Here is a 15,920-nt window from a genome sequence, read left to right on the forward strand (position 1 = left end):
CTCAAACGACCAATCAAAAATCCTGAAGCACAAAGTCGGACAACACTGATTTCTGCCAGCAAGAACTTTTTCACACATCTAACAGAGAAAAATAAAACTAAAAAAATTGTGCACAAATTCCTATAGTTCCCAATTGCCCTCTCAGATTTCCTTTCCATTCACTCAAGTGGATACCTCACTGAAGGATTCTGATGGAACAAATGAGAAACATTGTCCATAAACAGACCACCAGCGCAAGAAGGGGTGATTTCCAACATAATAAACAGAGTAATGTCATAGACATGGATTGGTTAAAGCCTGACCTATACTGTCAGGTGGGGAGGGATGCTTCCAACAGGTGACCTTAGGGAGGAGGGAGAGGAACCGAATCCAGTCTAGAGAAGGTTCCAAAAATTTAGACTGGTGTAGTCAGGAAGGTTTGTCTTAAGGTCTGTTAAAACCTGAAAATGCCCCCTCCAAACAAGAAAGGTTAAAAATCAGTCCTGAATCAAACCATAAAGAGTGATCCAGAAGTTAGAACAGGACAGAACAGTATATTCTAATGCACTTCATTACAACCCCATCAATAGCTTCTTCAGAAAGAATCCTCAGGACAACTGACCCATTAAAGAATATCAGTCATTTTCTCCAAAATATCCCTACGTTTAGAGATGCAAAGGAAGTTAGAATAATTTAGAACAGAATTCTCCAGTTACTGATGAGGAAATATGTACAGAGAAATAAAGTGACTTTCTCAAGGTCGCTCAGCTTAGTGAAGGGCACAGGCTGTGCTACAACCCAAGATCTCTGGCTCCCAGAAGCTGTTTTTTCCATTGTATCATTCAAGATAGCATTAAACTACTTTCCGGGAATTCTGATAAACAAACAAAAAAAAAAAAAAAGGAGGGGGGAGGGAAGTATGCCCTTTTGGATTCCAAGTCTCTTACTTGTAAGACAATCTTGGAGATAGTGTGTTTATCTGGGGGGCAATCAGATAAATGACTCTAATATATGAAATTTTTTATGGATTTATTTTTAACACAAAAAGCTACCCAAACAATGGCAGAAATTAAGAAGATTGTTAGATGCTCAAGGTTTTCTGGAACAGCAGAGAAGCTCACTCCCACCGGCTCAGAAGCAGTATTGGGGCATAGAATTACTCAGGGGCATAGAATTACTTCCTTACATTTTCACCTGCGATGTTTCAATCAACACCTAAGGAAAAATGCTGCCTTTGGGGCTTATGATTCAGTGATTGCAACAGGGATTGCTGGCTGGTGAGAAATGCTTATTTGAGAGGGATGGGGAGAAGAAAATACTTCCATGGTATTTCTCTTTGTTATTTCCCCTCTTTATTGTACAAAAGACAAATCTGAACAAATTTCCGATCTCATTTGGTACTACACTTCACACAATTTTGGTTATGTGAGGGAGCACAACACAAATCTAGCAAGCTTTCAAAATCAGTTCGCCCAGTCTGCCCTGATGAGCTGCCACTAGGGCTGTCACTGGTCAAGAGACAAACCTGTTTCTGAGAAGCAAGCAGCATTACCTCCAAGCTCAGTAAGGAGCCCTACCCAAGCCCTTGTAACGAATTTCTAGATTCTCACGATTTGCAAGCAAGCTACATCAGACGTTTTCATTTCTCAGTGAGCTCCCATGGGCCGAGGATGGTCAGTTTTTGTTGATCTTATCTAGCTTGGTGCTTTGCAAACTGCAAGCACTCAGTAAAGGGTTGACCCTAACGTAATTTCAAGCCAAATGTGTTTTCCGAATGATTCCCACACGGTGCCAGCCACAGCACTTGTATTTCCTGCTCCGTTTTTTTCTCTCCTCCCTCCCAGTAGTAAGAGAAGTAAATGTAAAAATCTTGAGCCAACCCAATCAATCCTACAACCACGTGCTGTAGAGCTCCCTCCTGCTTGCAGATTTCAAGACAGGAAGGTGAAGGAACAGGAACGTGGCGTAGTAGTAAACCGTAGTAAAGAGAGGAGGGAAACAAAATGGGGCACGTCACATGGTCACGGCCTGGATTTTTCTCAATTAAATATAAGAGGAAGCGTGTGTTTCCGGCCTCTGTCAGTGGGCTGGTTGGACTTTCTCATTCTTAGGATTCTGGTCTAGATGGACAAGAATAAGGCCGAGTGCATAACATCCTCTGGGAGGGGGGTGGAGGGGGCGTGTACTTGGCTCAGTTCTGTGGGCTCCAGAGGGAAGGGGTGGAGGGAGAAGGGTGGGCGACGGATGCCCGGCCCGCCGCCACCCCCAGACTCCGGACCAAGGCCCCCTATCAACCCTCGCCCGAGGCCCCTCCCCACCCCTGCTGCGGCTCGGCCTACGCTCGCGCTGATTGGCTCCAGCGGGGCCAATCAGAGCCCGGCTGCCCCGCCCGCTCAGGGCCAGACTCTGTACTGCCCTGCAGGGGCCGCGGCTCGCCCGCCACCGCCGTCAGCCACCGCCGCCACCTCACACCACGCGCCGGGGAAGGGACCCGGCCGCCCCCGCGCGCCCAGGCGATCGGAGGAGGGCCGGGCTGGAGTCTTCTTAGGGTGGCCTCAGCCTCGCTGCAGATCCCCCGACCCCAGGCCAAAGGGGGCTTGCAGGAGGCAGGGAAGCCAAGCCCCAAATAAATAGGGAGGAATGCAGGAAGCAGAGGTGACCGAGGAAACGGGAAAGTGCCAGAGCCCAGAGGGTGTGCGCCAGACAAAAAGGCCACACAGCGAGGGGACAGGAGGGAGGGAGAGGGAAGGAGAGATGGGAGGTAGTCGTGGAGGTAGGCATCCTGGAAATCACAACTAGGAAATGCAGTGAAAGGAAGAAAAATGGCCCATTTTGTTTTTCAAGGGGATGTAACAAAATGACCAAAAAAAAAAGGAACCTTAAAGCAATGGCTGGAGTCTGTGTCTTTGCCAAAGCCTGCTCTATCTGCCCAGCTGCAGTTACAAAACTAACACACAAATTTGCGGTAAAAGCTGGTTGAAGATAGCTGGGCTGCCATGCCCTTTCTGCCCTCTCTTTTGGACTCTCAGTGTACTCTCTGCGGAGAGTAGGCCACAAGTACTGTGAAATTATGAAATGGAGCCAAAAAGAAAAAAAAAGACAACGGCAGGAACATGAAATAAGAGGTGGGAAACAAGGGGCATAGGAGAGGGGGATAAAACAATCCAGCAGGTCAGAACCCAGAGGAGACACGGACGGACAAGAGAGAGAAGAGAAACAGAAAAGGTGGTCAGACAGAAGGTGAATCAAGGGCAAACCAGCAGTCCTGGGGCACCTGCACTAAATGCCTCAGAAATGTTCCAGTGAAAAATATTCAACAAGCAGAGCTGTTTAAAAAGAGGGCTTAGGAGAAAGAGCACACATCTCTGAGCCCCTCATTCCTTTCCTATTTCAGGTTTTACCTGAGAAACGGGAAAGACAGGCAAAGATAGCAATTGCTGAGGAAGTTAGGAAAACAAGGTTTTCACACACTAACACACTCATTCCCAGGCAAAGTGGTTTGCCACAGACAGGTTTGATTTCTTTTTGTTTCAGGTGATAGTTGCCTATCGTATCACATCTTTAAACTCAACAGGGCAAAGGCAGACAAGCAGAATTCAGGATGTAAATGTGCCAAGTAGCATTTGGTACCTCACTTAAAACACACACATACACACACACACCCTCAACTCTCTCCATTTACATCTTACAAATACACATTTTAGAATTTTTATTTCATGGTGCTATCAAAGCATGGTCTATTGCTACTCCAGGATTATTAAGGATATGCTTATATGGTTGTTCCAGAATATTATATTTTCCCTCAGAAAGCTAAGAATAGAAGATTGTTTTGTTTTGGTTGGTTCGTTTTTAGTGGATCCTCCATATGAGGAGGATTTTATTTTAAAGCCCTTTTGAAAAACAAAAACTTTATTTGGTCATCAATTTCCTTCAGAACAAAATAGTATTTATTCTACTCTCTTGAAAAACAAAACCTGTTCAAATTAAGAAAACAGGTGAGGAAAACTTATTGTTTGTTAGCCTCATCTTTCATCTCCTTTAAAAGCAAAATCTTAGTTCTGCTGGGTTTTTTTCCCTTCAAATTCTCATTCTTTTATAAATGAAACACTTTGCAACACAAACAGTTAAAGTGTTAGAGAGATTCACATTTCCAAAAACATCATTTGAAATAACCAAAATTTTTACTGTTGAGGTACACAATTAAATCTCTCTTCTAGAGAACGAATCATGAAAATAAATCTTGAATACTAATCAAATAAATTCTTTGTGTAATATATCAGCTAAAATCTTAGTTTGAATGTCTGTATACCTGTACCTTGTTCTACGAAACAGAAAATGATATGGGTCAAATATTAGAAACTGTTAGAATCAAGGAGACTGTGACCACATAATAAAAAAATACCTATCAATAGGAACCCAATACACACATGAATTTCTTATGAATGGACACACATTAGGAAGAAAAATGCTTTTAAAAGCTCATTCGGTGAAGCATATATAAAAAGACTATCACAAGATTATCAGTTTGTCAGAATAAAGTGTTTCCAAATGCTGGAAATTTCTACATTGCCAACTCATCTCATTATTTGCAAACTATACTCCTCTCCTCCTCCCACAATCATGACCCCCAGAAAACAGTCTCAACAAAACCAAGGGCAGGCTAATTTCCTATTACAAATGTTTTTCGTTTTCAGTACAGCCTTAGCCGCAGACCACCTGAAGCCAACTTTCAACAGTCACTGAGGCATCTACTCTAGAACTTAAAAGGCAAACAATAAATATCCTACAAACGAAGAGTACAAGGGTTAGCCCTTACATTCAGTGCAGATGAAAACCAAACTCTTCCATTTCCCTGACTTAATATTCCTTCTCTTCAGTGTAAAAATGTTAGGTAATTTTACAGAAGATGTACAGTAGCCCCAATATGCTCTGTGTGGTGTCTCTGTGTGGGCCTTTTCAAGAAAAGACAATTGTAAGGCACACAAGCTGAGATGAATTTTCGTAACTCTTAACTCAGTAATGGGTCCCAGACGGACGCAGCCTTAACTGTACAAAAGCAGCCACGCCTGTGAGGTTGTGGGTCGGTGTGTGAGTAATATTTCATAAATCTTCATGCAGGAACAAAAACAAATGTCACCAATAATTACGTTCTAAAGAGAGTCATAGACAGGTATTTCTTTAAATACGTAAGCCTAAGCAAGCTCTTCCTTCTGAATCTTTTTAGGGCAACAGGAACAAAAATTGATGCTTCCCACTGCTATTTATGTTGCCTTGGTATTGTGAAATCACAGAACCAAAGTACACAGAACAACTTGATAAAATCACCCTTAAGAGCTCTGAGAAATTACCTTTACATGAAGGGCTTAGCCCCTGTATTAATAAATATTTTTATAGAACTGTCCCTTCCAGAGAGTGACCTAATTATATAGTCAAAAGAAAACTTCGATAAAGGGATCAAGGTTCTTATATATGAACTTCACAAACCTCAGAACTGTTATTGTAGGATATATGTCTTGGAAAAACCAAAGTACTTCACTTGGGAACCTCAAAGGAAAAAGCCCTCCTGTGGCTGCTCCTACAGATTTATCGGGCCATCAGACAGGTGTCATCTCCTGTACCCTGACCCCTCCCTCCTAGGAGTGCACTCCCTAAAGAAGCCGTGGGGAGGAGAGGGAAGAAGGGGCGGGGGCAGGGGAACCGAATTCGAGCACAAGGTTAAAAGCAATTTTGTCTTCTGACTTTTGTCACCATGAAACGCACCTGCTGTGATGTCCAGTTGAGCTACTGGAGGTCCTCTGGCGGCTTCTGGAAACTGATGCTGGCATAGGCGCTTAAATCCTCGCTGGAGCGGCTGGTGGAGCCGCTCTCGCTGCGTCCCAGAGACTGATGAGGGGGCGGGGGAGGAGGAGGCTGCGGCTGAGCGGGGCGCTCTTGAGGGCTCTGTTTGAAGTCCTTGACCAAATCCAGGTCTATGTAGTTAAGCCCATTCTCCAAACCCCCCGCGGCCCCGCACACTTGGGCCAGCTCCTTGGGGGCTCCCCCGAGCTCCCCAGGCCGCAGCCACACGTTCTCAAAGGAAGCAGAGCTGTGGCGTTTCACATCCTCCGTGCTGCTGCTGCCACCACCGCCGCCCCCGGCTGCAGCCCCCCCTCCGAAGGGCACCGTGTTGCCTGCCCGGGTGGCACTGGGCGTCGAGGAGAAGGTCTCGGAGCTGTGCCGCCTCCTGCACCCTTGCGGGTCGGCACGGATCACTTTGGCACTCTGGTTGCGGTTGGGACTGAGGTTCACCCGCGTGAAGGCACTCGGGCCCCCTGGTCCCTGCGGGCCCCCCAGCAGGGAAGAGCGGGCCGCCAGCTCCTCTGCTCCTTGAGGCGCAGCGGGGGAAGCAGAGGCCGTCGAGGATGAGGAGGGCGTGGCCGCGGCGGCGCCAGGCAGGCTGGCCTCCTCCACGACGACGCCGGTCCGCACGTCCGCATAGCTGATGGGGGCGACCGGCGAGGTGTCCACGTAGCTCTGCCGGGGACAGCCCATCTGCATGGTCATGTAGTCACCCCGGCTGCTGGGCACTGCCCTGGTGGGCCTGCACACGCTAGCAGCTCCAGGGGGCGCCGGGCCCATGCTGCCCGGCTGCACCCCAGCGCTCTCCCGCCAGACGGCCCTCCGGCCCGGCCCCAGGTCCATGTTCATGTACTCTTCCGCGCCCGTCTCCTCCTCTCTGGGAGCCGGCTGGAGCTGGGATGGACACCGGACAGAAGGCGAGCTGTGGGACGCCCCCGGGCCTGATAAGTAGCCCGGCTGATCGCTCCCAAATTCAATATTCACATACTCCCCTGGGCTCTTGGGCTCCGGAGGGGGCAGCAGGGGCGGCGGCGGCTGCGGCTGTGGCTGCGGCTGCTCTCGGGCCCGAGGTAAGGTGCTGGCCTTGGGGTCCCCCAGGGACAGCCTCGTGGGCCGAGCCAGGCGGCTGTTGGTCTGGGCAGCTGTGTCCACCTTTCGAGGCAGATGGGGCTGCAGGACCTGATGGTGGAGATGCGGCAGGCCGGGCTCGGGCCTAGCCGCGCAGTATCCCCCGCCCAGGCTGTCGCTGCTGGTGGACGAGGAGGAATCTTCCACGGCCGCAGCATAGAGGAGTCGACCCGAGCTGGAGGAAAGGCGGAGGTGCTGATGCCGGGCGCCCTCCTCCAGCTCCCCCGGACGCTGGGTGTGCTTAAAGGACCTTGGCAATGAGTAGTAGGAGAGGACTGGCTTGTGCTGGGGGTCCTCAGGGCCATAGTAGCAGTCGGAAGGGCTGCTGGTGTTGGAGTCCCCCACTGGCGACATGTTCATGTAGTCACCCGTACAAGACAACAGCTTGCCGCTACTGCTCTCCACAGGGAGTTTGGCGTGTGGCAGGGCGTGAGAGTGGTGGCCCCCTACCCCATTCGTCCAGAGCTTGCCATAGCTGCTCCCAGAAGGGGCGGCACCGCTGCTGCCGCCGCTGCTGGGCCCACCTCCAATGTCAGGAGAGCAGCTGCCGCTTGGGGACATCATCATGTAGCCATTGGGGTCCACTCTCTGGGGATGGCGTCTGATGGGGTTGATGATCTGCTGAGGGGCAGACACGCTCTTGGGGCTCATGGGCATGTAGTCCCCACTGCCCTTTCGGCTCCCGGGCACTGGGGCCACCCCTGGGGACATGGGCATGTAGCCATCATCGGTGTGGAGGTTGGAGGTGTCTGGGCGGTGGTGGCCCACACGCCGCTCCAAGGGGTGCATTTCCAGACCCTCCTCTGGGTAGGAGTGGGTGGGCACGAAGGCGGAGTGCCGGTAGCTGGGCACTCGGCCTCCACTGCCACCTCCTGGTGGGTAGGCAGGCATCATCTCGGTATATTCCTCAATGGAGGCCACAGAGGACTGGGATGGGGTCTTCTGGTGGGAAATGGTAGGCGACGTGCCAGCAGAGTGAGTCCGCTTTCGGAACCGATTATCCAGATCTGCAGCACTGGCTGCTTCATCCCCTGTCAGGGCTGGGCTCGTGCCCAAGCCGGCTGCCGGGATGTAGCGGTGACCGTTGCCACTCCGAGGCAAAATGTAGTGACCATTGGGGGCCGTGAGGGTGGAGGCCCCCTTGCCTCCCATGCAGATGTAGTTGCTCAGCTCCTCCTCACCGCGGGCCGGCGGGGTGTGGCCCAGGGAATCCGGGGTGACGCTGCGGAAGGAACTTCGGAAATCGCAGGGACTGGAGCCATACTCATCAGAGGAGATGAAACCGCCATCACTGGGGGAACCGGACACGGAAGCACTAGACCGCCGCGGGAAGAGACAGTCCGAGGTGGAGCCGTGGCCACTGGTGCTACTGGACGACAGACTGACCGGGCTGGTGGCGGAAGGCGAGCAGCGAGAAGAAGGCATGGGGATGGAGCGGCTGTGGTTGAGAGGCGGGTGCAGCCGGGAACTGCCTCGATGCCGGTGGGCATGGGTCCTGTTGGTGCTGGGACTCACAGGACTGCCGTCCACAGAGGCAGGGCGAGACATGGTGCCTTCGCCATCACTAGAGGCACGGACCCGGAAGGAGCCCTGCTTCCCGCCCACCAAGCTGGCCGGGGAGGTGGCAGTGATGCTCTCTGTGCGCGAGCGGCGGGTCAGCCCCACCTGGCTGGGCGGAGGGTTGTTGAGGTGGTGCCTGCGCAGGGGGACGCTGATGGGGTTGGAGCAGTTGGAGGAGGACTGGCTCTTGCTTCGAGGCCGGAACTCATCACTCATGGCCCGCATGGCCTCCAGGATTGTCTCGTGCATGTTCTGGGCCACCACAGAGTCATCCACCTGCATCCAGAACTCCCCGGGTCCCGTCACTGCGGAACGGCCCACTTCGATGAAGAAGAAGTTCTCTGAGTGGCCACAGCGCCTGATGTTCATCAGCTGCAGCACCACCGCGGCAGCCTCCGAGTTCAGCTTCACGAAACTGATGGTCTTGCTGGTCAGGCAGAGGCGGTAGATGCCAATCAGGTTCTTTGTCTGACCCAGGCCCTTGGGTTTCAGGATCACCTGCCAGACTTCCTTGAAGGCGGGTCCTGGGGGCACGTCCCCGTAGCTCAAGTCCTCCCCAGCCTCGCCAAGGCCGGAGCTGCCACTGCAGCTGCCCCCGCCACCTCCCGCCCCGGGGGCCGCGGCCCCGTCGTGGTGGCCCTTGGCACGGTTGTGCAGCTGCAGGAGGGCCTGGTACCAGCTGTCCTGCTCGGCCTCGCTGTCCGCCGCGATGGCAAAGTGCTCGTCCCGGGTATAGAGGGCCACCAGGTGCTTGTTCTTGGAGTCGGCCCGCTTGTTGATGTTGAAGCAGCTCTCGAGGGGGATCGAGCGTTTGGGGGCGCTCGACTTGTGCCGCCACTTCTTCTCGTTCTCGTAGTACTCGAGGCGCGCCGGGCCCCCAGCCTCGCTGGCCGCCCGCAGCACGAAGAATCGCTTGTGCATGCTCTTGGGCTTGCGCAGGTAGCCCACCTTGCGCACGTCGGAGAAGCCGTCCGTCTCGGGAGGGCTCGCCATGCTGCCGCCGCCGCCGCCACCGCGCGGAGGGAGGCGCCGAAAAACAACCGGGCGGGGGGCGGAGGCTCCTCGCCGCGGCCCCGCACATGCAAACAGGGCTGGAGGCGGCAGAAACCCTGACTCCGAAATCCACGCCGCCCTCCGCGCCGGGGAGGGGCAGTAGAGGAGGACGCAGCAGCTGCGCCAAGGAGATAGCCCCGACCGGAGTTTACTGGCGTTTCATGCCCTGCGGGGAGGTTGCGCGTCCAGCGCGAGTGCAGCCCGGATACCCCGAGAGCCAAGTCTCCTCTCAGCCGCCGCGGCCGGGAAGAAGCATCTCTCGCCGCCGGGGCCAGAGTCCGGCGCAGGCAGGCGGCGGCCGGGGGTCCTGGCGTTGCCCCTCCAGACGCGCGCGCCTTCCCTCCTGAGTTCCCCTCTGGAAGTAACGATTCCCGAGGCAAATTAAATATCCTTGGGCAGGGGGAGGCGAGCTGCCAAGTCCCAACGTTGCACGGGGTTCTCCCTCCTCCTCCTCCTTCGCCTCTTCCTCCGCCTCCTCCCACCCCCACCCCCCCAACCGTCCCCGCCGCCACCAGCCGCCCAAATACCAGCTCAATCGCAGAGACCGCGGCGCTGCGGCCGTTGCTGCTGCTGCTGCCGCCGCCCGCGGACGCGTCCTCTGCAGCCCCCGTTCGGGCCCATCTCGGCAGGCGGAGAAAGTGGCTTTTCCACGCGAAACGCTACTAGGCAGCCTGGGGAGCTGGGGACGCGCCAGAGGGACAGGCTCATCCCTGCCCCTCGCTCCAGTCGGCAGGGGAGGAGGGGGGAGGACGAGGGCGGGAGGCGAAACGGGGGGAGGTTGGGGAAGGAGTCGGGGAAGACGTATCTTCCCCGGGAGGCGCTGCCGCTGCAGTTACTTCTCCCCTCCTCCCTCCTCCTCGGAGAGTTGCCGAGAGCCCCAACCAAAACAAGCGGCGGCGTCTGGCTCTGCGCGCCGGCCCCCTCCGACCGCGCCGCCGTCTCACTCGGAGGAGAAAAACACGTGACGGAGCCTCTGCGCTCCGCAGCCTGGCCGCCGCCGCCGCCGGGAGGCTCCCGCCCGGGTCTCTACATTCCCGGCCGAGCCCGCCCCGCGCCCGCCCCTCTCCGCCCCGCGGCTGTGCCGCAGCGGCGCCCGCGCCCGGCCTCTGCGCAGCGCTCGGGCAGCGCCCCTATGCGGCCGCCCGCCCTGGCGCAGAGCCTTCCTCCTCGCGCGCCACCCAGGGCGCCCCCGGCCCGCAGGAATCCCCGCCGCGGGCGCAGGCGGGGGTGTTTGGGTGGCTACCCGAAAGCACGAGGGGAGTCTGGGAAAACGCGGGGGGGCGAACTCGGGAAGACGCAGGAGCGAGGGTGGGGGGCGACGGGGGGGCACTGCGGCTTCAGAGCCCAGCGTAGGAGGGCCCGGGGAGGAGGGGGCGCGAGAGCTGGGCTGGATCTTACCTAACAGGTAAGATCAACCCCTCCGGAGGGAGGTTTCTAGTCAAGGCTTTTTCTCCCTGGAAATATAAAGGCTGGATTTCAGTTTCAGGGTGATAGGCCATGGTGAGATCTGTATTTTGTGTGAGGTTTTCTAAAGGACTTCTGGGCCAGCCTTCCACCTTGGAATCCCCGCATTTGCTGCAGTGAAGTACCACGAAAAAGCTGAGGGACGCCCAAGGGCAGTGATTGGGGGGTTTATGGTCACTCCAAAACAAGAAGAGGGATCCCTGGGAAGCGTCGTATGTCTGGCGCGGTGGGGTTAGCTGCTGAGGAACTGAGGGAGAAAATGTCAGTATCACTGCTTCTTCCCCCGCCCCATCCTAGAGAGAGGGCGGGGATTTCACACCTTGGGATGAAGGCTTGGGGAGAAAGTGAGACGCCCGCCCCTTATCATATTCTGAAATCTAGTTGTGATTTTAAAAAGATGTTAGGGACCTACAGAGGGTTCATAAGGCCAGAACTCTACTGTGTAAATATTGGCTGAAGTGTTTGTTTCACACACAGCTTCCACACCCATTGAACCACCCCATAAAATTTTTACCCTTGACCACAAGGATAATCGGGAGAAAACAAGGATGGTGCCAGCTCAACTGTACAGGAAAAGGCTCTACTTCATGAGTAGAACAGGTCAGCAGCTCGGGTCTACTTGCAGAGACTCTTACACTGTTAGCTTGCGGTATCAGTCTCACCACAAGCAAATGCCCCCCAAAGTTTTTGTTTGTTTGTTTGTTAAACTGACTTGTAAACAAGCAGTTTGTCCCCTGCTGGTCCAGGTGGCATTAAGGACCCTTAATAAAATGACGCTTCTCACTCTTTTTAACGCTATCTTATTTTCCCACCCCATTGCTGGCCCGTTTTTGGGGTCGCCAGCTCTCAAGCACTGCAAGACGCTCGCCGGGAAACGCAGCAGTGGAGGCGCCGGGCATGCTCAGTGACGGGACCCGCTGGGCAGCCGAGGAGCGCGCCTGGGCCTAATACCGGGCTGAGGGGCGGGGGGAGTTTCTTGGGGAAGCCTGCTGATTGGTGGGGCTGCCTGTCTTTCAAGCCTTGCATTGCAGGAGGGAGGTGGGGAGAGAGGGTGAGGGTACCAAGGTAGGTTGCAAAGCGTAGTTAAAAAAGAAGAAGAAGAAGAACCAAAGGCGCCATTCAGCAGCGTGTGATACGTGAAGTGGGGGAGCCGGTATCTGTAAGGCGCCTACTCCCCACCGAAGCCTGGGAGCTCCTCATTTCTTCCCTCACCTTCTTATTCCGTGCCATCGTTCAGCCTCATCTCAACCTGGTTAATCTATAATTTGTGTACGCGCTGTTGAATTGAAAGCCCGCCCTTCTCCACCTCTGACAGCTTGGTGATGTGGGCACACGTGCCCACTACAGCAAAGCTATAAATAGCAGATATGATCTGGTAACAAGGCGGCAATAACAGTGACCGGGATTCTGGGGGAAGAGCGTGCTTTACGGGGAGCAGAGGAGGGAGAAGCGAAGCAGGGAAGTCTGAAGTTAGTAGTAAAGTAATTGTGGGGTTTTACCCTTGGAGAGGAAAAAAATAAAAGGTAAAAGTGTTGTTTACTAGTAACAATGTAATCTCTAAGGCCAAAGGGCTTTTTAGAGGTTGGATGTTTAGCGCGGGGCGGGGGTGGAGAATATTTCAAATTTTGTAGGAAAAACAATCCCAATCCATTTACTTTTGAAATGATTCCCCCCCAAAAAAAAGCTAAATAAAAGAAATACACCTATATGGAAAACAAAATACTCCTTTCTAGAAGAAAGAGTCGTCTGGAAGATCAACTTAATTTGCAAATATTCTAGAATAATCTTCACAGAAAGGTTAGAATTGTGATCATATAAAACTAATTGTTATTATAAAAGCTTTTTAAAAAAAATCTCAGCGGGAAAGGATTTCTGCTTTAAAAACACAACTTCAGTGGCTAATATATTCATTAGAAATCATGAAATAAGCCAGATTGCTGTGACATTTTGTTCCAAACCAATGGATTTCATGTGGTAGATAATCACTGATCATCGGATGTTCTTGTCCTTTCTTCCTACTTGCTGATGTTTTACTACCAACGTTAAAGGTGGTTAATATTTAATTATAATTATACTATAGCAATTTCATATTTTCTCTACTTTTTTATTAATGGGTTGAGATAACTCTGGAAATCTGGTTCATATACAGAATAGAAAGAGATGCTTTTGTGGAAACTAACTGAAGTAACTTTGAGCAGGTACACGTATTACCTTGCCACCGTATGCTAAATTAGTCTTGAGGTGTACTGTAATGAAATATGCTGTATGAAAAATTCACTCCCAACTGAAAATTCACAGAAACCAAAAAATCAATCTTACCAAATATATTGCTCAATGCTGCCATCTATAGGACAGTTAGAGATGATTTACGTTAACAGGCTAAAGTGCGTTTTAAAACTACAGGAGCTGAAATAATGATACATCAAAACAGTGGGACAGCTATGTTGATGTTGACAAATGCAGTGATGATTCCAGGAGTTAAAACTTTACATGCCATGGGTGCACTATGGGGCAATATGTCTACAATTAGCTTTAAAACGGAAATATCCGTCTGTGTGTGACACTCTCAGGGACATCATATAAACTTTATAAATTATTACATAATTTCCCTAAAGTGATCTCTAGCTATAAATTTATTTTAGTTATGAATTAATCTGTTATAAATTAAACATTTTATATATGCTCAACATAGAGAAGTATAAGTTACTGGCATAAATAACAGAAATGAGAATTGAGTTGGCTGGACAACCAAAGAGTTGGACAACCAACCATTTGAAAATTAGAAAGTATTTCTTATATCAAAGTACATGTTTTACCTAAGTTAAATAGGTCAAAACTGGAGGAGCTGTTTAAATATTGTCAACTCTAGAATTAATTTTGACAATTTAGAATGATGCTTGAAGGAAAATCAAAACTTGTAGATTTTCTCACTTTAGTGGTTTTTTAAAATTTTAAGAGAGCTCTCAATAGTAAGCAATATTTGAATGCCTACTCTGCAAGGCAGTATGAAAAGTATAAAAAGAAGCAGCTTCTTACACCTTTGGTAGGGTAATAAGAGAGAGAGAAAATAAAGATAATTGATAACTAAAGTCGTGTGTGTGTTAAATGTCAAATAAGTGGTATTTACTTAGAGCAGGTGGATGGTAGGTGAAATAACCAAAGAAATCTTCTGGAGGAAAGGAGCCTTAAGCTTGAACTTGAAGAGTGGATATAACTCGTAAGCAACTGGCAATTTTTTCCCAGCCAGGCGTTTTGGAGCACCTCCTTGCATTAGGCATTAGCCACTGAAGATATAAATATCTCAGACATTATCCTGCCCACAGGAAACTTACAGTGAAGATGAGAGACAAATACAATTACAAGGTACTGGGATCTTAGAGCACTGTGATCTACAGAGCACTGTGATCTCAGATACCATAAAAACCAACTGCCTTCTGATTTAAAAGTCATCAGTCACAGACATAATTTGGGACCCTCCTGATGTCTCTCTCCTTAATAACCTTATTTTCTCTTGTAATTAAAATCTTTCATCCTTTTGGATTGAAAATGTGAAGTAGTGAAATTAAAATAGTGAGCTGAAAAGTCACATTTAGCTGGAGAGTCTGCTAGATCAATGCATCTCAAACCTAAGGATCTTGTTAAAATGCAGGTTCTGATTTAGAAGGTCTAGGGCAGGCTGAGGTCTGCATTTTTATCACGCTCCAGGGGACGCTGATTCTGCTGGGTGGGTGGGTGTGGGCACCACACTTTCAGTAGCACAGTTGTAGGTGACTGATGATTGGTTTAAAGGCACAGTAATATGGTTCTGTGAAAGGCAAGGGGGATACTTACATTTTAAGATTGTATACATACCAAGAACTACAGCAATAAAAACTCTACTTAACTGAGACATTATGGCATTGAGGTTTCTCTCTTTTCAATCACAAGTATTAAATTTTCTGACAAGTGTGAAGAGTTATTCTCTCTCAAACATTTGTGTTAGTGTTTTCCAAAGTGTGATGAAAAATGCAGAGTTCTGGCTATATCCAAATCCTATTGAACCAGGATCTCTCAGAGAACGCTGGACCCCCCCCACCAAATGCATTCTAAGAAGTATTACAGGAGAATGTTATTTATGCTAAAATTTAAGAATCACTGGTTTAGGCACACAGGAAAATTAAATACCTTGGAAACAGGATTTCAGAAAGACACTAATACTTTCAAAAGACAATTTCAAAACAGTTGTTGGTTTTGGTTAAATAAAGCATGAAATAAACAGATGGATGAGGTTGAAGGAGAGGGAGAAGGTGAAAACTCTATGCCACTATTTAATTTTTCCATTCCAGAAATTTTACTGATTGGTGATTTTTTTAGATTAGTCCCTAATAACTGACACTTATCTAAGAGACTTGCTTTTTCTTTTTAAAAATTTTCTTGATTTCTTTAATTATTCTATTTTCATTTTCTTTTGCATTCTTTGATGAGGACTGGGGGTTTGTCAGTCAAGTTAACTGAGACATTACTGCATTGAGGTTTCTCTCTTTTCAATCACAAGTGTCAAATCTTTCTGACAGGTGTGAAGAGTTATTCCCTCTCAAATATTTGTGTTAGTGTTTTCAGTGGTGATCTGCCTGCTCCCCTAGGTGACCTTGCTTATGCATGTGGACATTTGCATAGATGACAATACTTCCCACAGATTTGCTTACTCTCTTTCAGTTTGGCCAAGGTTAATTGTGGTTTCTTTGACAGTAACAAAATTGACAAAACAAAAATATCTTCTTTCTCCCTAACAGCTTCAATTTCTCTACTCCCTAATTCCCCTCCTATCACATTTCAGCTGACTCTAAAAGGGAGCACTGTTCAGGACCACCAACGGGTGGTTCAGGACCACGGAGAGCGTGAGGAAGGGGCACTTCCAA

At 50.3% G+C, this 15,920-nt stretch overlaps 1 protein-coding gene across 1 annotated transcript in view; it reads right to left on the minus strand.

Moving 5' to 3' along the window:
* The window catches only part of IRS1 (insulin receptor substrate 1), a 63,080-nt gene extending 53,051 nt beyond the window's left edge, over window positions 1-10,029 (minus strand). The window contains exon 1 of the mRNA XM_059928834.1: window positions 5,740-10,029. Coding sequence (XP_059784817.1) covers window positions 5,761-9,498 — 3,738 coding nt within the window. The 5' untranslated portion in view covers window positions 9,499-10,029 and the 3' untranslated portion in view covers window positions 5,740-5,760. The remainder of the gene's footprint in view (window positions 1-5,739) is intronic.
* Between the last annotated feature and the right edge of the window lie 5,891 nt (window positions 10,030-15,920).

The sequence above is a fragment of the Balaenoptera ricei genome, chromosome 7 (assembly GCF_028023285.1).
Source record: "Balaenoptera ricei isolate mBalRic1 chromosome 7, mBalRic1.hap2, whole genome shotgun sequence".
Lineage (NCBI taxonomy): Eukaryota > Metazoa > Chordata > Mammalia > Artiodactyla > Balaenopteridae > Balaenoptera > Balaenoptera ricei.